The sequence below is a fragment of the Procambarus clarkii genome, chromosome 60 (genome assembly GCF_040958095.1).
Source record: "Procambarus clarkii isolate CNS0578487 chromosome 60, FALCON_Pclarkii_2.0, whole genome shotgun sequence".
NCBI classification, from domain to species: Eukaryota; Metazoa; Arthropoda; class Malacostraca; order Decapoda; family Cambaridae; genus Procambarus; species Procambarus clarkii.
The window spans coordinates 20,972,299-20,997,298 of NC_091209.1; the positions used below are offsets into that span (position 1 = coordinate 20,972,299).

The 25,000-nt window shown below is 39.9% G+C and overlaps 2 protein-coding genes across 2 annotated transcripts in view; one reads left to right on the top strand and one right to left on the bottom strand.

Annotated features, from left to right (window-relative positions):
* The window catches only part of LOC123750740 (dopamine receptor 1), a 388,088-nt gene that overhangs the window by 309,516 nt on the left and 53,572 nt on the right, over positions 1-25,000 (bottom strand). The window contains exon 2 of the mRNA XM_069307694.1: positions 17,381-18,368. Coding sequence (XP_069163795.1) covers positions 17,381-17,407 — 27 coding nt within the window. The 5' untranslated portion in view covers positions 17,408-18,368. The remainder of the gene's footprint in view (positions 1-17,380; positions 18,369-25,000) is intronic.
* Positions 1-25,000, top strand: part of LOC123766706 (NADPH-dependent diflavin oxidoreductase 1) — a 173,840-nt gene that overhangs the window by 25,148 nt on the left and 123,692 nt on the right. The gene's annotated exons all lie outside the window — the stretch shown is intronic.

Sequence of the window (25,000 nt, forward strand, 5' to 3'; positions counted from 1 at the left end):
AAGCAGCGAATATTTTACAATAAGAAGTTGATAAACACCGTCAAAGGAAACCAGATCAACCAGGCTGTGATATACACGAACAGCCTGGTTGACCACATCACCAACCAGGAGTGGCCGGGGTAAGAGACCGGACCGCAGGACCGTTGATCCTCGAAATCAACGCAAGATAACCGATAGGAAAGGTGAGGTGTCGTATATATATATATATATATATATATATATATATATATATATATATATATATATTAAATATGACCGAAAAAGTAAGATTAATAATTCTAACACGAATTTTCTCAATCTTTCGTACATTACGCTTCACTGTTGGAGGTAAATCAAAAATCACTTCTCCAAAATTCATTTTTATTTCTAGTCTGACGCGACACGGGCGCGTTTCGTAAAACTTATTACATTTTCAAAGACTTCACAAATACACAACTGATTAGAACTTGCGTTTCTCTGATTTTATATCTACATTTGAGTGAGGTGGGAAGGGTGATGTGGCATTAACACAAGACAGAACAATAGGGGATATTAATAGGGTATTAAAAGTATCAACACAAGACAGAACAGAAGCAATGGGTATTGAATAGAAGTGTTTGTAGAAAGCCTATTGGTCCATATTTCTTGATGCTTCTATATTGGAGCGGAGTCTTGAGGTGGGTAGAATATAGTTGTGCAATAATTGGCTGTTGATTGCTGGTGTTGACTTCTTGATGTGTAGTGCCTCGCAAACGTCAAGCCGCCTGCTATCGCTGTATCTATCGATGATTTCTGTGTTGTTTACTAGGATTTCTCTGGCGATGGTTTGGTTATGGGAAGAGATTATATGTTCCTTAATGGAGCCCTGTTGCTTATGCATCGTTAAACGCCTAGAAAGAGATGTTGTTGTCTTGCCTATATACTGGGTTTTTTGGAGCTTACAGTCCCCAAGTGGGCATTTGAAGGCATAGACGACGTTAGTCTCTTTTAAAGCGTTCTGTTTTGTGTCTGGAGAGTTTCTCATGAGTAGGCTGGCCGTTTTTCTGGTTTTATAGTAAATCGTCAGTTGTATCCTCTGATTTTTGTCTGTAGGGATAACGTTTCTATTAACAATATCTTTCAGGACCCTTTCCTCCGTTTTATGAGCTGTGGAAAAGAAGTTCCTGTAAAATAGTCTAATAGGGGGTATAGGTGTTGTGTTAGTTGTCTCTTCGGAGGTTGCATGGCTTTTCACTTTCCTTCTTATGATGTCTTCGATGAAACCATTGGAGAAGCCGTTATTGACTAGGACCTGCCTTACCCTACAGAGTTCTACGTCGACTTGCTTCCATTCTGAGCTGTGGCTGAGAGCACGGTCGACGTATGCGTTAACAACACTCCTCTTGTACCTGTCAGGGCAGTCGCTGTTGGCATTTAGGCACATTCCTATGTTTTAACAAACATATATATATATATATATATATATATATATATATATATATATATATATATATATATATATATATGTACCTTCAGATGTCTTATGGTATCTCTGGTAATCTCAAATGCCTCCAGTGCTGCTTGGCTTACTGCTTCTCTTTCTTTAGGCACTTCTTCATGCTCCATTGTGAAGACCTGGAATCTTTTGTTGAGTTCTGCACACACACATCCCCTTGTCATTCTCTGTGACCATATCCTCCCCTTTTCTTCAATTTCATCACGTGTTCCTTCACTGTTGCTTTCCTCATGTGACTGTGAAGGTATTTGCTATATTTTCATTCTCTGCTTCTCTTCTCAAACTGGGGTTCTTATACCTGGCCCTCTGCTATCTTTCTCTGCTATCTTGTGTTCAGTTATCCCTGTAGTTTCTCCCTGTTCTTATATTTTTTTTTACACGCGTGGTGCAATCAGCCATATGTGTGATAGTTTGCGTTTGTGTGGCTACATACATTATGCTTTCACAATATTCTTAAGTTACCATCATTTAAACAAATCCACAAGGGCCGTGAAGAGAATTCGAACCTGCGTCCGGGAGCATCCCAGACACTTACCATCATTTAATCACTATTAGCCATGCACTTTCAACTCCTAAAATATTTACTTACACTAACTTGCAAAGAAAGTTGCCACAGCTAATAGATAAATTAACCTTCAGGAGACCTTAAACATTTTGACCTCAACATGACAACATATGTTGACTCGGTTCGTATGTTGCATCTCAACATGTGCAACGTCTCTTCAACACATATTTAAAAGTATGCAGTGATGTTTCCCTGAACATCACAACACAAGCAGCGAATATTTTACAATAAGAAGTTGATAAACACCGTCAAAGGAAACCAGATCAACCAGGCTGTGAAATACACGAACAGCCTGGTTGACCACATCACCAACCAGGAGTGGCCGGGATAAGAGACCGGACCTCAGGACCGTTGATCCTCGAAATCAACGCAAGATAACCGATAGGAAAGGTGAGGTGTCGTATATATATATATATATATATATATATATTATTAAATATGACCGAAAAAGTAAGATTAATAATTCTAACACGAATTTTCTCAATCTTTCGTACATTACGCTTCACTGTTGGAGGTAAATCAAAAATCACTTCTCCAAAATTCATTTTTATTTCTAGTCTGACGCGACACGGGCGCGTTTCGTAAAACTTATTACATTTTCAAAGACTTCACAAATACACAACTGATTAGAACTTGCGTTTCTCTGATTTTATATCTACATTTGAGTGAGGTGGGAAGGGTGATGTGGCATTAACACAAGACAGAACAATAGGGGATATTAATAGGGTATTAAAAGTATCAACACAAGACAGAACAGAAGCAATGGGTATTGAATAGAAGTGTTTGTAGAAAGCCTATTGGTCCATATTTCTTGATGCTTCTATATTGGAGCGGAGTCTTGAGGTGGGTAGAATATAGTTGTGCAATAATTGGCTGTTGATTGCTGGTGTTGACTTCTTGATGTGTAGTGCACATCAAGGCACATTCCTATGTTTTAACAAACATAGGAATGTGCCTAAATGCCAACAGCGACTGCCCTGACAGGTACAAGAGGAGTGTTGTTAACGCATACGTCGACCGTGCTCTCAGCCACAGCTCAGAATGGAAGCAAGTCGACGTAGAACTCTGTAGGGTAAGGCAGGTCCTAGTCAATAACGGCTTCTCCAATGGTTTCATCGAAGACATCATAAGAAGGAAAGTGAAAAGCCATGCAACCTCCGAAGAGACAACTAACACAACACCTATACCCCCTATTAGACTATTTTACAGGAACTTCTTTTCCACAGCTCATAAAACGGAGGAAAGGGTCCTGAAAGATATTGTTAATAGAAACGTTATCCCTACAGACAAAAATCAGAGGATACAACTGACGATTTACTATAAAACCAGAAAAACGGCCAGCCTACTCATGAGAAACTCTCCAGACACAAAACAGAACGCTTTAAAAGAGACTAACGTCGTCTATGCCTTCAAATGCCCACTTGGGGACTGTAAGCTCCAAAAAACCCAGTATATAGGCAAGACAACAACATCTCTTTCTAGGCGTTTAACGATGCATAAGCAACAGGGCTCCATTAAGGAACATATAATCTCTTCCCATAACCAAACCATCGCCAGAGAAATCCTAGTAAACAACACAGAAATCATCGATAGATACAGCGATAGCAGGCGGCTTAACGTTTGCGAGGCACTACACATCAAGAAGTCAACACCAGCAATCAACAGCCAATTATTGCACAACTATATTCTACCCACCTCAAGACTCCGCTCCAATATAGAAACATCAAGAAATATGGACCAATAGGCTTTCTACAAACACTTCTATTCAATACCCATTGTTTCTGTTCTGTCTTGTGTTGATACTTTTAATACCCTATTAATATCCCCTATTGTTCTGTCTTGTGTTAATGCCACATCACCCTTCCCACCTCACTCAAATGTAGATATAAAATCAGAGAAACGCAAGTTCTAATCAGTTGTGTATTTGTGAAGTCTTTGAAAATGTAATAAGTTTTACGAAACGCGCCCGTGTCGCGTCAGACTAGAAATAAAAATGAATTTTGGAGAAGTGATTTTTTATTTACCTCCAACAGTGAAGCGTAATGTACGAAAGATTGAGAAAATTCGTGTTAGAATTATTAATCTTACTTTTTCGGTCATATTTAATAATATATGTCTACAGGAAAGACTGCTACCAAAATATACTAATATATATATATATATATATATATATATATATATATATATATATATATATATATATATATATATATATATATATATAATTCAAGCGTCATTATTTATTAATATATAGAGGGGTATAGTGTGTTAATTAGTGACGGGCGAAGGCAGGTTAATTAAGAGGGGAGATAATGACTAATGAGAACCTGTATCAGATAGTTCGCCTCCAGCTTTCGTTGTATACATAATATATACATACACATTTTTCCTGGAACATTTTTTTTCCAGTGTGGCGTGGCACAGTGTGTGTGTGTGTGTGTGTGTGTGTGTGTGTGTGTGTGTGTGTGTGTGTGTGTGTGTGTGTGTGTGTGTGTGTGTGTGTGTGTGTGTGTGTGTGTGTGTGTGAGTATGGTTGTGTTCATACCTAATTATCTTTATAGGGTCGAGCAATAGCTCCATGGTTCCTTCTTTATATCTGGTTAAATAATTCAACAAAACTCGCAGCATTAAAGGAGAGAATAAACAGGGAACATGATCACTACATACAAGATATTAAGAGAAAATAGCCAGTTAAGGACAGTCACTTGAAATTGAGATAAATTAGACCAGAGGGGATGAAATGTGTCTAAGTCCAATAAATGTATCAAATTTTACCCTGTACTTATTTCATTGAAAGAAGAATCTGTGGAATCTGTGTTCCATCCACATCATTCGGCCTAGACTCGACGACGAATTCAAATATCAAAATAGTCAACATAAAGCTTATCAGTTTCTTCATCTGTGTCTCATCTGTGTCTCCAGCTTCCACCCGTGTCCTCTGGTCCTGCCTCATCTGTGTCTCCAGCTTCCACCCGTGTCCTCTGGTCCTGCCTCATCTGTGTCTCCAGCATCCACCCGTGTCCTCTGGTCCTGCCTCATCTGTGTCTCCAGCTTCCACCCGTGTCCTCTGGTCCTGCCTCATCTGTGTCTCCAGCTTCCACCCGTGTCCTCTGGTCCTGCCTCATCTGTGTCTCCAGCTTCCACCCGTGTCCTCTGGTCCTGCCTCATCTGTGTCTCCAGCTTCCACCCGTGTCCTCTGGTCCTGCCTCATCTGTGTCTCCAGCTTCCACCCGTGTCCTCTGGTCCTGCCTCATCTGTGTCTCCAGCATCCACCCGTGTCCTCTGATCCTGCCTCATCTGTGTCTCCAGCATCCACCCGTGTCCTCTGGTCCTGCCTCATCTGTGTCTCCAGCTTCCACCCGTGTCCTCTGGTCCTGCCTCATCTGTGTCCCCAGCATCCACCCGTGTCTTCTGGTCCTGCCTCATCTGTGTCTCCAGCATCCACCCGTGTCCTCTGGTCCTGCCTCCTCTGTGTCTCCAGCATCCACCCGTGTCCTCTGGTCCTGCCTCATCTGTGTCTCCAGCATCCACCCGTGTCCTCTGGTCCTGCCTCATCTGTGTCTCCAGCATCCACCCGTGTCCTCTGGTCCTGCATTTTCTCATTTTGAGCAGGTGTGTAATTACCTAAGTGTAGTTCAAGAATGAGAGGCACTCTCGTGGTGTTCCATCTTCCCTATGAGCGTTGTTCTCCTCCTATACCTACACTTAGGTAAATACACTTCGCTAATTGCACACGGGTTCACCATGAGGCGCAGTAGGACACGAGGGCCAAGGTGAAAGTTGGGAACACACATAAGCCTGAGAGAGAGAGAGAGAGAGAGAGAGAGAGAGAGAGAGAGAGAGAGAGAGAGAGACAGAGAGAGAGAGAGAGAGAGAGAGAGAGAGAGAGAGAGAGAGAGAGAGAGAGAGAGACAGAGAGAGAGAGAGAGAAAGAGACGTCCTATAAAACTTTTTCAGCGTAATAATTCTGAGGTAATTACATCCGAGTGTGTGTGTGTTTTACCTATTAGTACTCATCTATTTGTGCCTGCAAGATCGAGCATTAGCTCTTGGACCCCTTTTTTTCTATCCACCGGTTGTGTAATGCAATAATCCCTAATCTATTTCCGTATCATATCTGCTTTTAAACGTATGGATGGAGTTTGCTTCTACAATCTGCTTCTTTTGTTCATTCCGTTTTTCCTACTCTTACGCCAAAATAACTCTTTCTACTATGTCTATCATTTATCTGAGTCTCAAGCCCTTTTGTTCTATGCCCTTTTTTCCACTCTGTCAATCCCCCAAAGTATTTTATACGTCGCTACCATGACTCTCTGAACTTAATACCCCATCCCTTGCAATTCTTGGACAAGCCTCGCTGTAAACTTCTGTGTCACTTAAAATTAATATTATCTAAGAATTTAATTATGTTTCCTTCTATTTTCTTGAGAATCATTTCTTAAACAAAAATATTTAAAATTATTTTAGCACTCCCACTCGTTGATTTGAATATATAAATTCAGGATTTAAGGCTTAATAAATAATTGTCGTTAGGCTCTTTGAAAAAGGCGGTGACAGGCAGATAAACTTTGAATACTTTATATCCAAATGAAAAACGGGAAAAGATCGTAGTTCAAGCAGTAACACGTTCAAAAATATCCTAGATAAAAATATCCTAGAGATAAATATCCTAGAGAAAATATCCTAGAGAGAGAGAACTTTTTTTCCCCATCAAAAACACATGGTTAAAATTTTCCAAATAAAAACAGTGTTTAACCCCCAACAAAATATTTTATACAAAATTTTACCCAAATGTCATGATTTTCGCGGGAAATAATCTTTTCCCGCCAAAACCGCAGAGTTTAACATTCCCGCCAAAAAAAAGTAGCAACAAAGATCTAGGCGATACATAAACATTGCAGAAATTTTTGTAAACAGAGTCAACAGCGGCTTTCAACGCAGGTCTGAACCTGAGCAAAAACTGGGCAGAAAACGTGTGTCCGTCGACCAGAATGAAGAAGATATTAAGGTAGAAAGTGTTGCCTATCGGATGGTAGATAGATAGACTTTCACCCGTTTTCATAAGTTTAAGGACGTTCTCGTATTATTTTCACACGACAGCTGCTTGGTAGCTTGCACGCGTGTGTATGTGTGTATGTGTGTGTGTGTGTGTGTGTGTGTGTGTGTGTGTGTGTGTGTGTGTGTGTGTGTGTGTGTGTGTGTGTGTGTGTGTACTCACCTATTTGTGCTTGCAGGATCGAGCATTGACCCTTGGATCCCGCCTGTGTGTGTGTGTGTGTGTGTGTGTATGTGTGTGTGTGTGTGTGTGTGTGTGTGTGTGTGTGTGTGTGTGTGTGTGTGTGTGTGTGTGTGTGACGAATAACCTGTCTGGCTTCCCACTGAACCAACCGAAGTAGGCTGTTTACAAATTTCTGCGAAAGAGCTTCCTTAACCAGGTAACGCCCTGCTTTCATCTTGTTTACAAACAAATCCCAGAGGCCAGTGAGGCGGCCGGGATGAATAATTCTCGTAGGTGATCAGTTGATCACGTTCCTTTCAGGTGATTAACTGACCGGTGCCAGGTATCTTTCAGGCGATCACCTGATGCAAGCCAGGTGGGGGTATTAAACGATCAGCTGATCAGGGTGAAGTGCGTGTCAAGTAATCAGGGTGAAGTGAACTAGACGCCTCCCGGCTGGTCAGGCGATCAGAGGACCGTTCATCAGCTGACGAGTGCCAGGTGGATCTGGACTAGGGTACTTCAATCGTTATCATGGCGGATGGTCGACTCCCGTCACGTGCTGAGTCAATCTAGTTTGTTTACAATCTGTTCAAGGCTTGTAAGGACGCCCATGTGAGAGAGAGAGGGAGAGAGAGATCACATGGAAAGAAAAATAGAAAAAGAGATGGAATAGGTTGAGGGAAAGGGATAAATTAGCTTAGACTAATAAGGAGAAGTTGTGTCTCGAATTCACAGCCCTGAGAATATGCTCATCATAGAACAAAAACTAATTTTTTTGTCTCAAAAGGACGAGTTTATTGGGCAGCGTCACTCATCCTGTGGGTGAACACACCGCCAAAGCAGAATGTACAACGTCTCTCAATATGACGAAAACCCGCTGGGTTAGTCATTCTAATCCAGCAAATGCAATGTTATTGCATTGACGCAGTGACATTGCAAGACATCAATGCAATGTTATTGCATTGACGCAGTGACATTGCAAGACATCAATGCAATGTTATTGCATTGATGTCTCGTCTTTCCCTGTCACTTAAATCTAATCGTAGCTAGGACATACCCGTATCAAATGAGCAGTTAATCCAAGAAAATTATTAACAATTACCAATTATGAAGCATACGGGGTCTCACGGGTGCAAAGTTGCGTGAATTCGTCAAGAACAGAATCTATTTATGACACGATACAACATGGGGCAGGTAGACTGGGCTGAAGAGCTAGTCTTCACTTCCTCTTTATCACAACTATGTAAGTCTTGTTAGGTAAACACCTCCCACCAAACTTGGCTCAGGTTCTCTCTCATAAACATTATATATGATCTAATTTTCTCTTTTTTTTTTGTATCTTTCACTTCCTGTATACCCCCTTTTCATCCTCATTTTCCTCCTCATTTCCTTCTGTCCTTCCTTTTTGTCTTCCTTCACTTCCTCATTCACAGCCCTTCTCTATATTTTCATTCGTTTTCGCTATTTTACTCTCTTTCCTTCTCTTTGGTTGAACGGATAACAATGATGTACAGAACTGAGATCGAACGAAAGGAGAATGCGCCAAGCCATTAGGACTGTATAGCACTGGGAAGGGTCAGGATAAGGATTTGGGATGGGACGGGAGGAAAGGAATGGTGCCCAACCACTTGTGGAAGGTCGGGGATTGAACGCTGACCTGCATGACGCGAGACCGTCGCTCTACCGTACAGTCCAAGTGGTTAGGATGTTCCTTCCTTGTCTTCCATGTTGGTGCTATTTACCGCACTCCAGAGGAAGACCACCTTCCTATAGCGGAGGTGGTCTGGCACCTGGCGGCCGTGTGTACGCCTACGATGTGTAGGGAAACCAGGTTTGGCTTGAAGAGGATATGAGACAGACTAAGTGAATTATATCCACATGAAAAGAGCCCCCTTATTCCTGTTGGACCACACAGCTCTGTTCCTTTGGGGTTTGGCCAGGGTGTAACCTACAGCACTTGCCTAGCTCTTTCGTATCGCGGGAATCGAACGATACGAAACGACCTGTGTGGTTGTACTCACCTAATTGTGCTTGCGGGGGTTGAGCTTTGGCTCTTTGGTCCCGCCTCTCAACTGTCAATCAACGGCTGTCAATCAATGAACTGGCAGCGCTGAATACTGCTCTTTAAGGATCATAACTCTGATTACAGAGCTGCCAGGGATTGATTACAGAGCTTCCAGGGATTTATTACAGAGCTTCCAGGGATTTATTACAGAGCTTCCCAGGGATTTATTACAGAGCTCCCAGGGATTAAATCTGACTGCATAGCTACTAGGGATAACGGGACCTTGTTCATACTGAAACATTTTCTGGTTAAGATCCTTAAATGGTAAATTGGACTGTGTTGTTATACAGATTAATATAACTGTAATCAGGACATTCCAGTCATTCAATTTTCAGTTATTGTACAAGTTTTCGCAAATGAGAAGACATCACAAAATGGAAAAACAAAATAGATGAAGGAAGAGGAGAAATAAAATTTACAAAACGAAGTTATGAAAGAGAGAGAGACAGAAAAACACTCACAAACAGACAGGCAGAAAGACAGACAGACAGGAAGGAATACAAGAGGTTAAACAGGCAGAGACAAAAATAGGATTCCAGGAAATGTTGGCAAATTTAAATTGTAGTTTGGACAGAGGTATGGCTTTGGTGAGATTGATATCGCTCATCAGACCTTAATGTGGGCAGAAAACCCTGAGGAAATGTGTCCACCTTTTTCTGCGACAGTTTCCAGTAACGTGAGATTGTATATATGTCTGACCTGGAGTTTACAGAATTGGAACATAGCATTTCTACTTGGTTAATCTAGGTCAGGTACATGTCTCACACACACACACACACACACACACACACACACACACACACACACACACACACACACACACACACACACACACACACACACGAAATAGGTAAATACTTCGTTTCTTCTGGCACCTGGTCGACTCCGGGAACCGCTGGATACCCCATCAAGTATTATATATTAATCTCATACACCTAAGGCAAATAAACATTCCTATGAAGAAGTCAGCCAATACCAGAAAGCAATCGCCACAATGTAACCCCTTTCACTTTCAACCTCTTTCATTTTTTCATCTCTGTGTTATTGTTTCTCCCCAGTGCACCCCTTTTATCGTGGAAAGAACAGTAGGAGATGAAAGAAAAAGAAGGGTGCAGGGATGGAAGAAGGGATGGGGTGGGGAAGGGAGAGTGGAATATACGAGCATGGGGATTAAATAGGGGATATAGGGAGTAAAAGGTCTTTGTGCTGGCCATTGGTGTTATTGCATTGATGATGAGGTCATTAGTGACCACATCACTAATCGCGAACGTTTTGATATAGATTAATATTATTTACATAATCCTGATATAAATACATATATATATATATATATATATATATATATATATATATATATATATATATATATATATATATATATATATATATATATATATATATGTATATGTGAACTATATGTAATTAATATTATTAACGTGTCTCTCTCTACTTTCTCTCTCTCTCTCTCTCTCTCTCTCTCTCTCTCTCTCTCTCTCTCTCTCTCTCTCTCTCTCTCTCTCTCTCTCTCTCTCTCTCTCTCTCTTTTTAAGGTATTTAATACCCTTGTTTCCCCACATAAAAACACACCATAATCCTCCCAATCGGCCCATCCGCATAACTACCACTAACGACCTAACTTCATACCATATTATACCAATCATCCTGCATCTACCTACTTACGTGACCAATTATGTCTACCAATCATCATTATAGTCATTATCATACGTTTACTTGTACCTTTTCTCCTGTATTTGATTCATCCATTCAGTCCCTTTGTGTTTTTTATGTTATTTGGTTATGTATCCTTGTGTGCTATCCTCTTTGCTATCCTTGTTGGCCACCTTTATCCACGCCAGCTGGCTCCAGCTTATCCATTAAGACTATTCATGCTTATCCAGTGCATCCTTCTCCAGCTGTTTCGTTATCATCATCCATCTTTAACTATTTATGATTCTGAATTCATAAATGTATTTATCATACGTCCATATTTTGTTGCATTAATTGCACGTCGAATCTTTGTATCATATTAAATCTCCCCCCCCTTGATGTATTGAATGTCACGTTTGTCAAAGAGCAACACTGATGGGCGGATTTAAGCGTGGGAGATCAGGGAGCTACACTAATGGGAGGATTTAAGCGTGGGAGATCAGGAAGCTACACTAATGGGAGGATTTAAGCGTGGGAGATCAGGAAGCTACACTAATGGGAGGATTTAAGCGTGGGAGATCAGAAAGTAGCACTGATGGGAGATCTACAAGCGTGTGAGGTTAGAGAGTAACATTGACTGTGAAGTGATGGAGATGGAGAATGAAAGGTAGGGAGAGAGAGAGAGAGAGAGAGACCCGGGCACCGATGGATACCCTATCTTAATACCCCCAAATAATATTTTTATGTTAAGGGTGCTCATGCTGCTAGGAAAACTATTCTGACTATTATATGTCATGGGCGTTCTGAATCTTGAATCTTTTTCACGAATGCACTCTTGAGGCGTTCTGTTTTGTGTTGAGGCGTTCTGTTTTGTGTTGAAGCGTTCTGTTTTGTGTTGAGGCGTTCCGTTATGTGTTATGGCGTTCTGTTTTGTGTTGAGGCGTTCCGTTTTGTGTTGAGGCGTTCTCTATTGTGCTGAGGCGTTCCGTTTTGTGTTGAGGCGTTCTATTCTGTGTTGAGGCGTTCCGTTTTGTGTTGAGGCGTTCTATTCTGTGTTGAGGCGTTCTGTTTTGTGTTGAGGCGTTCCGTTATTTGTTATGGCGTTCTGTTTTGTGTTGAGGCGTTCCGTTTTGTGTTGAGGCGTTCTGCTTTGTGTTGAGGCGTTCCGTTTTGTGTTGAGGCGTTCTGTTTTGTGTTGAGACGTTCTGTTTTGTGTTGAGGCGTTCCGTTATTTGTTATGGCGTTCTGTTTTGTGTTGAGGCGTTCCGTTTTGTGTTGAGGCGTTCTGCTTTGTGTTGAGGCGTTCTGTTTTGTGTTGAGGCGTTCTGCTTTGTGTTGAGACGTTCTGTTTTGTGTTGAGGCGTTCCGTTATGTGTTATTGCTTTCCGTTTCGTGTTAAGGTGTTCTCTATTTTTTCCACTGAGGGGCTCCGTTTCAACACATTATAACACCCTTGGAGACAGCTTCACGAATCAAAGAAAAACAACATTTGTGGGCGTCCTCATAGCGAACCGTTATCCTTTGCGTGCAATTCATGAGAGTGTTGTTAACGACAGGCTCACGCAAACAATGCCGCGTGTGTGTGTGTGTGTTCACGGCTTACCGAACATTTGTAGTTTGAAGCGCCCAGCACACCTCAAACATTTTCCAGCGAACAATACCACTGTGGCAAGGCTGATGAATGGATGAATGTGTGGCAAAAACTCTTTTTCAATGAGTTTTTTCTTGTGTGTTTGCGTTTTTTTAAATCGTGAGAATATGAGTGTATATATGTTGACTGAAGACATTGCATGCAGATATCAATCTGTTCGGATCATAGGAATGCATTTAGTAGATATGCAAGATAACTGTGTTCGTTGTTTTTGATATCTCGGTATGGTGTGTTATATGTTGTGAATGGCTAGTCACTCAGGACATTCACTTAAGAGATTCACCGTAATATTAGATGACTGGTTATCGCTAATCTGATATTAAGTGTTTTATGACTATATTGCTTCTCGTTAGATAAGCATTGGAGATATTATTAATCAATAAATCCTTAATCGACAATTAATTTTTTCCTTAATTATTTACAGATAAGTCAATTATCAGTAACACCGTGATAAATGTATTTTTTTCATTTTCCAGTTAATTATTTTTATTACGTGAAGGTATTATTCTATATTTTTGAGTACTGTGATTTCATTTAGTTTTTTCTTATTTTTTTATGTAGCTTATTTTCAATATTTTTCAATATCAAACTTTGATTCTCGAAAACTTTATTTTTATCAGAGGTTCGTTCACTTCAGTCTTTTGCAATTAAAAGTGTAATTGTCAAAATACATATTTGTTTATATAAATGTTTTCATTTTAATAATGCAAATTTCTATATCCTTCCTTATTTGTGGTCATAATTGGAATTTTTCGTTTTTTTCTATAGTTATTATAAGTCTATGTTGTTGATGTGGTGGGTGATGTGATTTCATGTTTGGGAGTTAGGTTAAGTACCCGCGGAGTCGGCGAGTGTTTGATTGGGTGACCACTTGGGAAAAGATTTGACCTTAGCTTAACAGTACATCGGATGTCCACACCTGCTAATATCTCCTTCGACCACCCTATGACACTCACCATATATGCACCATTCACCATGGAAAGCTGGGTGAAACTAGCCATAGTCATTTGGCCTACAAACTTGAACAGACTGAAATTCTCTCATATACATATAGATATTTATATATCCAGGTTTGCTCAGTCTTTTGATATTCAGGACAATTACATTTTCCTTGGACTTTTCCTCCCTCATAGCTTCTTAAGTTCATGGAAAAAGGTCAGTTTCTCCGAGGTTAGCTCAAGCAGCGCCTAGTAGGGACATTTTGTTTTATGGTGGTCAGAGTTAAATTATGCTCTGTGGGGGTGTCTGTACCCGTTGTTACTGGTGGCCTGTGGTTGGTTGGGGGTGGTTGGCTTGCTGTGGCTGGTTGGCTATGGTTTGTTGAGTTGATTGTCTGTGATTGGTTCACTGGGGTTGGTTAGCTGTTGATGGTTGGGTTGATTGGCTGGGAATGAATGGCCAGATTCTTATGATTTTGCTCGCTTTTTGGTTGATTGGCACTGGGAGGTGCCAACTATGTGTGACTGGCACACTAGTAAGTGCCAAATATAAAGGATCAAAGTTCTGACCAGGTATATGGTCAGTAGTTTTGTCCGATGATATGTTCTGCAGTAGTTCTGCCCTGGGGTATGACCAGAAGATATGTCCGAAGATATGGTGACCAGTTAAGTCGGGGGATAATGAAAGAAATTCTGACCAAGGATATGATTAGCAATTCTTTCCAGTTCTGGCCATCAGCAATTAGAACAAGACCATAGGGGCCCCCTAATAAGGTGTGAGAGCTTGTTGACCTGTTAAGTACCTGGGGCCAGATTCACGAAGCACTTACACAAGTACTTACGAACGTGTACATCTTTCCTCAATCTTTGACGGCTTTGGTTACATTTATTAAACAGTTTACAAGCATGAAAACTTGCCAATCAACTGTTGTTATTGTTATAAACAGCCTCCTGGTGCTTCGGAGCTCATTAACGGTTTAATAATTGTAAACGAACCCGCCAAAGATTGAGAAAAGATGTACAGGTTCGTAAGTACTTGAGTAACTGCTTTGTGAATCTGGCCCCTGGTCTTATCCTAAGTTAAAGAATTATAACAAATTAAGGTTAATTCTTAAAAATTGGCTGAATTAGACTGTATTAAGATCATTTATTGTTTAAAGGGGCCGATCTCACCCCATTCCTGCCTGTTGTCTTGATTTGCCAAAACGTACCAAATACATTATGCTAACCTAACTAGACACGTTCGAACCCAAGCCACCCACCTAACCTAACTTAACCTAACCAAAAATGCATCGAAATCCTGGACATTTGTCAGCAACTGTTTTTCATAGTACTTTGTAAATTTTTTCGACCGTAACGTGCAAAATAAGACGTATTAGTTGAGAGAAAGTGTTGACATCACCAAAACAATCTACATGTACAATAGATACATATACACTATCTAGCTACATGTACACTATCTAGTCTCATTCTTCGTGTACTTTAGGTGAGACCTTTTACAACCCGCCGGCTTCCTGCTCCTGTCAAGGCCACTAGAGATGGTGGCCCCTCAGGTAAATTCAGGTACCTGTAACTGACAGCTTCATCGTTATTTCGGAAGTCAAAAGTTTCGCTTGCAAGCAGCCATTGTCATTAGAGTCACCCCCCAGGCCTCATAGGTTTGAATATCACCTCTTTCAGTTACCTGTCAAATTGAAGTCAAAAACATTTCTTTCTTTCTTTCTTGCCAAATACATTTTCTTTACGGATCTCTTTATGGCACTTAGGAAAGAAAACATTGATTTTTTTTCGGTCTTTCATAAGAGCGGTTTCTAATTCTTTGGTCTTTTCTTAAAGAATATTTTTACATCTTAAAGAATGGTGACTAAAACTGAGCTGATTAATCTACACAGGGCCTAAGAAGGGCGAGATAAAGTTGTAGAAAGACAAGTCTTGTAACTTGTTTCAAGTCCTTTTATCAAGGACTTGAACCATGAGTTGTAAAGTATTCCAAGCTCGCAAACTCTTTAATAAATGTAAACAAACCTGCCATGATGAAGGGACAAAAAATGTAAAAGACTGTGAAATGGTTGTGTAAATGCTTCATAAAATGGAGGCATGAATTTTTTTTTTTTTTACCCTGTAGAGGTGAAACTCTGTATGGGTGGATAATAGCGTGTCACTCATGCCAGTGTGTCGTGGGGGGTAGAGTGTCACGTCTTAGATCCACCAACACAGGCTGATGGATAATATTGACCATTTTTGGTCTTATTCTAAATCCATTTTGGTCTTATTCTAAATCCATTTTTGGTTTTATTCTAAATCCATTTTTGGCCTTATTCTAAATCCATTTTTGGTCTTATTCTAAATCCATTTTTGGTCTTATTCTAAATCCATTTTTGGCCTTATTCTAAATCCATTTTTGGTCTTATTCTAAATCCATTTTTGGCCTCATTCTAAATCCTTTTTTGGCCTTATTATAAATCCATTTTTGGCATTATTCTAAATCCATTTTTGGTCTTATTCTAAATCCATTTTTGGCCTTATTCTAAATCCATTTTTGGCCTTATTCTAAATCCTTTTTTTGGCCTTATTCTAAATCCATTTTTGGCCTTTTTCTAAATCCAATTTTGTGTGCAGGTATATTCCTGCGCGGACCCTAAGCCTCTGGCTGACTCCACTAAGTGCATATATGTAATGTGTATCTGTGTGTTTATGTGTAATTTAAATGTGTAATCTGGTCACATGTTTGTGTTACTGAAAAGAATTTACGATTTAGTGACCCACTTCCACTATTCATCCACTTTTCCTCACTGATCTCTACTTCCCTCTTCACTTCTCCCATTTCCTCCTTCCTTCCTCTTCCCCCCCCCCCCCCCACCTTCTCTCTCGTCTCGAGTGACGTCACCTGGGTATGGATGCAATTTCCTTTTGCAAGTTTTGCAACAGGTCCAATATTACAATGAAGAGAGCTGGATGCCTTGTCCCCCCCAAAAAAAAACTCTGATATTCCACCCGTGTTATTTTTAGCCAAAAGAGGTTGAAGGAACGGTGTGATCTATAATTTAGAGGCGGGGTCTGGTAGGGAGTTCCTCTTGGAGGTTCCTCTTGTCTGGGAAGTTCATCTGGGGGTAGGAGAGTTCCTTTTGGGGTGGCGGAGTTCCTCTGGAGGATTCCTCTTTGGGGGGAAGGTGGGGGGTCCTTTGAACAAATATTGAGAGAGAGAGAGAGAGAGAGAGAGAGAGAGAGAGAGAGAGAGAGAGAGAGAGAGAGAGAGAGAGAGAGAGAGAGGATGAGTAGATACCTACGAAAAACAAGTCCCACTCTTTTAGAAACCCCAGGAATTTGACGTTCTTGAGTAAAATTTTTATAACCTCACATTCTTCCATGATACGACACGCACTCCGAGACCAAGACCAGGATCCATCAAATCCGAAACCTGTTCATCTTTCCATTAATCATGGCAGATTTGTATATGTTTATTAAACAGTTTACGAGTTTTGAAACATCACAGGGGTCATTATTGTCATAAACAGCCTCGTAGTGCTTCGTAGTTTATAACCTGATTAATAAATGTAAACACAGCCGCTATATGAATGAGGAAAGATGTAAATGTTTCACAAGAGGTTGCGTAAAGCATCCTTGAGGTAATGCGAAAGTGGGGACATATAAAGCAAATTTATATAATACAATGCTAAAGTATACCTAAAGATATACGCATATGCGTAATACTTTACATATAAGAATATTGCAGATTAATTAAATAGTTTTGCCAGGGTAGGTTGATACGGAGAAGCTGTTACCCAAGCAGCAGATCCCCCCATATAACAAAGAACTGACCTGATCAGCGGTGATATTGGTGGTCATGGCTGGTGGCTCACTTTCAAGCTTCACTTGAACAGCTGACGGCCGTTGGTCTTGGCTCTCATTGGCTCATACACCCCGGAAGCTCATTGGTTTAACCCCCTCGTACTTAGCGCTCATTGGCTCATTTCACGCGCCCTAAGGCTCACTAAACACTTCACTAACGCTGATTGGTCAGTTCTGAATATTTAAACGCACTTCTTCCGGAAGTATTGAGTCACAACGATTCTCTTTCAGTTCGTCATTAGTTTGAACAGTATTATTGGCTTGAAATAATCCTCTCTCGTTTTTAATTACCAAATATTTGTCGCTAAAGACCTTCAACGCACCGCACACAAAGTTAACACTATGTTTCCCTCGATAAAAATCACGAATTGACCTTTTTTCCGTCAAGAAAGAAATCTGGAGTTCACCAAATTGTCCAAATTCTGGGAATGTTTGCGCTGACTGGCTCGTCGAACCCTCTCTGAAGCGTTACAAAACTACGGGAAATCACTTCATAGAACACAAGAGCTCCTCTTGGTAAAGGAATTGTTAAATGCATTTTCTTCTCGTTTCGTGTCGGATAGAACCAAAATACCAGATGCTTGAAATAACAGTTTCCCCAAATTAGCGGAATTCTATTGTTTCGTCACTCGCTTTCCGCTCTTAATTACAGCTATTTTCTGTCACGGCTGTATTTGTTACGTAGACAGAAGGTGGACACACGGCTGTATTTGTTACGTAGACAGAAGGTGGACAGGAGCCGTGATGCCTTGTGTGTGTGCTCAGGCTAGAAGTATTTGGTAGTTTCCTCGCGAATTTTTGAAGCAATTCTGTTACTCGAGGTGTATAGCTGGCTTGAGTGTCCTGAGTGTTCTGGTGGCTTGGTGTTCTGTTTCCCTGGGTGTTCTAAGACCTGGAAGTTCCGTTGACGCAGGTGTTCTCTTGGTCTGGGAGTCTACATGTCCTCGTTGTTCAGCTCCTGGAAAGAATACGTTCATCTTAATGCAAACATTAAATAAGTATGTTTATGAAAGATTAAATATATACGAACGTACACACACACATATATATACAGCATGGATAAAGTACAGAGAGCTAGGAACACAGGACAATAGCGATACACTAAAAAGATTCAGAAATAAATACTCCTGAGACTGAAGGGAAGCTCAGAAGCTATTTGAAAATGACGTAGCAGCAAAGGAAAGAATCAACCAAAGCTTTTTCAATAATTATGGATAAAATCAACAGCATAAGATCATGTAATCAAATTGAAAAGACAAGAGGGAAAGGGAGGCGGGAATCACACAGAAAAACGACAAGGAGGTATATAAGGAACTCAATAAAAGATTTTGGGAAGTATTTAGAAAGGAGCCAAGTAGAGAGTTGTGAGATGAAAGATTAGAGGAAACACTGGATGACATAGTAGTCAATGTGGAATATGTTAAAATACACCTGTTATGTTAAAATACATATGTTAAAAATAAAATACACCAAATAAATACCTCAAAACCAATAGAGCTTGACTTAATATTACCATAGTAGCTCAAGGAGGCTGCAGAGGTACTTTATAACACATTTTGTTTTCAATAAAACACTCAAGACAGGAAAGTTCCCAGAATTCTGGAAACAGACCAACGTAGTCCAAATATTTAACAAGGGGGAGAGAGCAGGCACTAAATTGCAAACTAATATTCTGTGTAAAGTGATGGAAACAGTAATCAGGTTGAGAATACTTGAGCACATGGAGAGGACACATTTATTAAACAGAAAGGCATTATGGAGTGAGAAAGGGAAATTCGTGTCTGAAACTTGATAAGGTTTTGTGGCAAGGTCACTATCATACGATAGGAAAAGGAAGGCTGGGTTTGTGTTGTGTGAAAACACAAAGATTGTGTTTTCCAAGACTGTTAATAAGCATTTGATACTGTTACTCACGAAAGAGTAACTGGTGTACAGGATGTAACTGGTATACTCCATCCTGGATGGAGAAGTAACTTGGAATTATTTTAAAGACACTTCAACAAAAATTACGTTTCTCTAACGTAAAAGGTAACATTGCCTACACGTGAAAATAACATTCCTGAAACATTGTCGATTTGAGAGATATCTCTCGGCTATTTATTTATTTATTTATTTATTTTTAAATTTCAGGTTGTTCTTGTTGTTAAAGATTCGCTACCTGGAACAAAAAGTTCCAAGTAGCACGGGCTATGGTGAGCCCGTAGTTTAATTTCAGGCATGTGACAGCCTGTAAGACGAGGGCAGCTTCACATAACTAAACAGCTTAATTAAGTAATGTATAATGAGTTCACATACAGCTTCCGAGGAAGAAATAACTGCTGCAAAGTTAATGAAACTGACTTGTAACTCTGACCCGCTGCCAACAACACCAGTTTGCTGAAACACTTTTGAACCTTGTGGGGTTATGGTTACAAGTTACAGCAGGGCGTCATTGTTACATAAGTTACAGTCGAGGACTAAAGTATGCAAGTTGGTCGGTCAGTATCCATTGTTGTGGTCTTGGAGGTTGATTGGCCAGCAGCCATCACTAATCATTTATATAGACAAATATCAAGGGAAAAATATTATCATTCTAATTTTACTCAATTTACAACATTTTAGTATAATGACATTTTATATAATATTAGCACAACATTCTAGTACAGAATGTTGTACATTTTAGTACAGAATGTTGTACATTCTAGTACAGAATGTTGTACATTTTAGTACAGAATGTTGTACATTCTAGTACAGAATGTTGTACATTTTAGTACAGAATGTTGTACATTTTAGTACAGAATGTTGTACATTTTAGTACAGAATGTTGTACATTTTAGTACAGAATGTTGTACATTTTAGTACAGAATGTTGTACATTTTAGTACAGAATGTTGTACATTTTAGTACAGAATGTTGTACATTTTAGTACAGAATGTTGTACATTTTAGTACAGAATGTTGTACATTTTAGTACAGAATGTTAGTACAGAATGGTGTACATTTTAGTACAGAATGTTGTACATTTTAGTACAGAATGTTGTACATTTTAGTACAGAATGTTGTACATTTTAGTACAGAATGTTGTACATTTTAGTACAGAATGTTGTACATTTTAGTACAGAATGTTGTACATTTTAGTACAGAATGTTGTACATTTTAGTACAGAATGTTGTACATTTTAGTACAGAATGTTGTACATTTTAGTACAGAATGTTGTACATTTGATACAGAATGTTGCCAAATTCGAAGTTAAGATGTTGACCAGACCACACACTAGAAGGTGAAGGGACGACGACGTTTCGGTCCGTCCTGGACCATTCTCAAGTCGATTGTCTTAACTCTCTTAATTAAGAGTCTCAGTGTGGACTCTTAACTCTCGAAGTTAAGAGTTCACAACACTCTGACCAACAAGGAGCTCTTAGACTCCTGACCAGGTACCTGAACTATGTGCCTTCTTTCAGGGGCATTTTGTTTCTTAAACTAAGACTAGAGTTCATAAGGGCTGTCAAATGACGTACGTAGTGAAACTGCAAGCAAGAGCTGCTATCCTACCTCAGCTCATCTGAAGCCTGCTCCTAGAAACTAAGAATGTACTTTGAAACTATGACATAGGGAACTATCATATAAAGAACTTGGTGAAACTACAAGCTGCTATCCTCCCTCAACTCAGTTGAAATCTACTCCTAGAGGGCCATTTATTTCATGAGCCTGTTATATGCATCAGTAGGAATAGCCTTTATTTATTAATAATATTAGGTAACAATCATATTAGGAACAGGATGAGCCTGTAGCCAACTGTTTGCCAGGAATTTCTCTCTCTCTCTCTCTCTCTCTCTCTCTCTCTCTCTCTCTCTCTCTCTCTCTCTCTCTCTCTCTCTCTCTCTCTCTCTCTCTCTCTCTCTCTCTCTCTCTCTGTCTCTCTCTCTCTCTCTCTCTCTCTCTGTCTCTCTCTCTCTCTCTCTCTCTCTCTCTCTCTCTCTCTCTCTCTCTCTCTCTCTCTCTCTCTCTCTCTCTCTCTCTCTCTCTCTCTCTCTCTCTCCCTCTCCGATAACCTTAACGACGCACCAATAACGAAACGTAAACTTTCCTTAATTACCAGTAATTTCGGTCTCTTATTGCCCCCATATTACGGCACCAAATTGTCCACCAATTGGGTCGTTCATTGGGTCGATGGTTTTCTCTTCTCCCAGCCTATCTTAGCCTCTATTGGTAGTCACTCATGTATTTTAAAACGAAAAAAAAGTAGTGTTGTAACTGAACACAAAAAAACGCGTTCAGTGTTCATTTCATACTGTGATACTTTTATGTACATGGGTCAAATTATTGATGGGTTGTTGGACAGCTACCTTTTTGGGTAGTTCTCAGCGCTGTACACCCATTCCTAGCTGTTCTCAGCGCCCCTGATAATTCTTAGCGCAGTACACCCACTCCTGGCTGCTCTCAGCACCCCTCAGCACCCCTGTTCTCAGCACTCAGGAGAACACACACACACTCACACACACACACACACACACTCTCACACACACACACACATACACACACACACACACACACACACACACACACACACACACACACACACACACACACACACACACACAAGACAATTGTGATACAAACAATAATACCACTAAAGACGGATTTTAACGATATCGTTCACTTCATACTCTTTTATGGGTTAATTTTCTCCTCCTTTTCTTCTCCGTCTTGTGTACCCAAAAGAGCATTTGGACGACAAACGTAGAAAACGGAAAAGGAAAACGGCGCTCAGGAGAGAAAATATTGAACAGGAGTTCACTTCAAGTTTCACATAACACCAAAACTGCGCGTTAGAAGCGCATTGGCGTCATGAAGGCACAGCGAAAACGCCCATAATTACTGACGAATGGGGTAATGGAAGCCAGATAATGAGGGGAAGTAATTGACCAGCAATAAGGTAGAGAGGGAAGGAGGAGAGAGAAGGAGGAGAGAGAGAGAAGAGAAAGAGGTCAAAGGTAACGAGCAAACTGAGATAACGATGATAATGTGTCTATAATCGTAGGGAATAATTATACCATTAAGCATCTCTCTCTGATAGTGCTGGTAGGAAATGATGATGGTCACTGAGATCGGGAATCAATGTTCCTCCGGCCCGGTTCCTCCAAGCAGTTCTCCTGTCGGTGGTATGGTCAATAAGGCTCCGCTGCATGTAGTCTGATGTATGAATCACAGCTCTATTGATCAGGAATTTGTTGGTGTTTGTCGAGTTCTTTTGTGAATGTCAACTGCATGTAGTTAATACATTCATGGCTAAGATGAGCTCAGGCTGTGGCCGACCCTGAAACGTCATGTGTGTATACATACACACTTGTGAGTCGTGTATGTATATATATACACTCTTGTGAGTCGTGTGTATATACATAACTGTGAGAGCTAAGAGTTCATCATTCATAAACAGGAAGCTTAGAGGCTGGATTAAAGAACATTTGTTCAATAAACCCTTGAACTATATGTTTAACACTTCTCTAACCCTGTCCATGGAGGACAGAAGAAAATGTATATATGCTGGTTAGCATTGTAAATGTGTGGCCACGTCTGTGGTAGAAAAAAAAAATTTGGTCATTGACAGATTGTTAAAAAATGCCTTTTTTCCCCACTATTTAACAAGTGCTAAATTTAAAGTTATTTTTGTTCTTATCAAAACCAATCCAGTCTTCGTAACCCAACTTCAAGGTCTGTATTTGGTAGGCGAACGAAGCATAAATTTTATTATGCATGAAATTTTTAATAAAATAAATTTTGATGCTGCGGTCGATAATGTTATAATTCTAACAACGTATCTACATTAAGGTCTTGGTAGATCATAGGGGGTGAAGTAATATAAGTAAACTCAGCAATGTAGACTAAAATCCTGCACATTAACACCTGTTTCCCTGTAATATCCCCCGATGATGAAATAATAAAGATGTTAAATACTGCTATATTACGGTTAAATAGCCAGACATTACTAGCAAATTACTAGTGTAAGAACATTGAATGTAGTTTGATTTAGATCAATTGTGTCTAAATCAATAAAAAAATAATTGTAAAAAATAATGAAAAATAAAAATAATTATAAAAAAAATAATAATTGTACCGCAAACACTAAAAACAAAAATCCACCATTTCCATGGTTTGCAAAAGGGTAAAATTTCCTTGCACACATGGCAACACTGCAAACAAAAACAAACAAACATCAGCCATAAATAAACAGATCTGTGTACACTGTTTATGAATAAAAAGAATAAACTAAAAAAAATGTAAAAATATCAAAATATATATATAATAATCAATATGTCATTAATAACAAAATATATATAAATAGAGAACTTTAAAAATGTAGCCATCGATTGGTGTTGATTTCAAAACATTATGTTATATTATATCAGATAAACGTTTATAATATCTGTCCACTGCCGAGAAAATATATATATTCTCCAAGGTTTCGTTGTAGTAATATTTTGGTGGCTGGATTTAAAGGAATGTTGATATAGGAGTTTTTGTTGTTATTTTAAACGTTAAGCTCACACAATCGCACACTCACACACACTCCCACACATTCCAAACCTCCCACACACACACTCTCACACATTCCAAACCCTCACACACACATGCTTCCACACATATACACTCGCACACTCCCCTACAATACTCACACTCCCCTACACATACACTCATACTCACGTACTCACACAATCTCCCCCACACACGCACACACCCACAGTAACCCTCTCTCACACCCACACCCTCACAAACCCACAACAAGTGGAGTACAATTAGGTGAGTACAGACCAGTAATCTGGATCAATATATACCTCATTAATCTTTCTAATTTATTTAAATGACCTGTCAGAGGATAAAGTTGATGTATGAATGTATTTGAGAATGACGCAAAATTGCGTGCAGATTAACACGGCATGACACTGCGAGGCTCTTCAAGAAGACCTCACGCATTACGCAAATGGGAATGAAGAGATGAGGAATGTGGAGAGATGCTACTTAATGGTTTTGAAAATTAAGCGAAACATATTTAGTAATGTTAGACTTAACGTAAGAACTTTCGAAAAGGCAGGGCCCAGGAGCCTAGCTCAACCCCTGCACGCACATTCTAGATGAGTACACAAGCGTTCAAGCACTTCCAACAACAAATGAGTGCTCCTTTTAGATTCAGCTACTTGGAACAAAATGTTCCAAGTAGCACGGGTTATGGTGAGTCCGTAGTGGACTTACCTGGCACAGGAGCGGGGCTGTAACTTTTAGGAGTGCTGTTAATGTCTCTCATATTTATTCATGCCTGCACACGCACTCAGACACTCATGCACTCACTCACATTCACCTCACCTCACTCTTTCCCTGCACCAGGTGAGTACAGTGTCTTGGAAGGGGCTTAGAGGCACGTTTGCTTCGCCTCTGAGAGAAATTTTGGACAGGATCTGAGAACACGATCTCACAGGAGTGCAGTTATGAACTGGACCTCCTAAGAGATATGTACGGGACTGGAAGTTTGTTGCGCATAAGCGGCTTCATGAGCATCATATTAGCATTATATGAGCACCATATGAACAACATATGAGTACATATGAACAGCATATGTT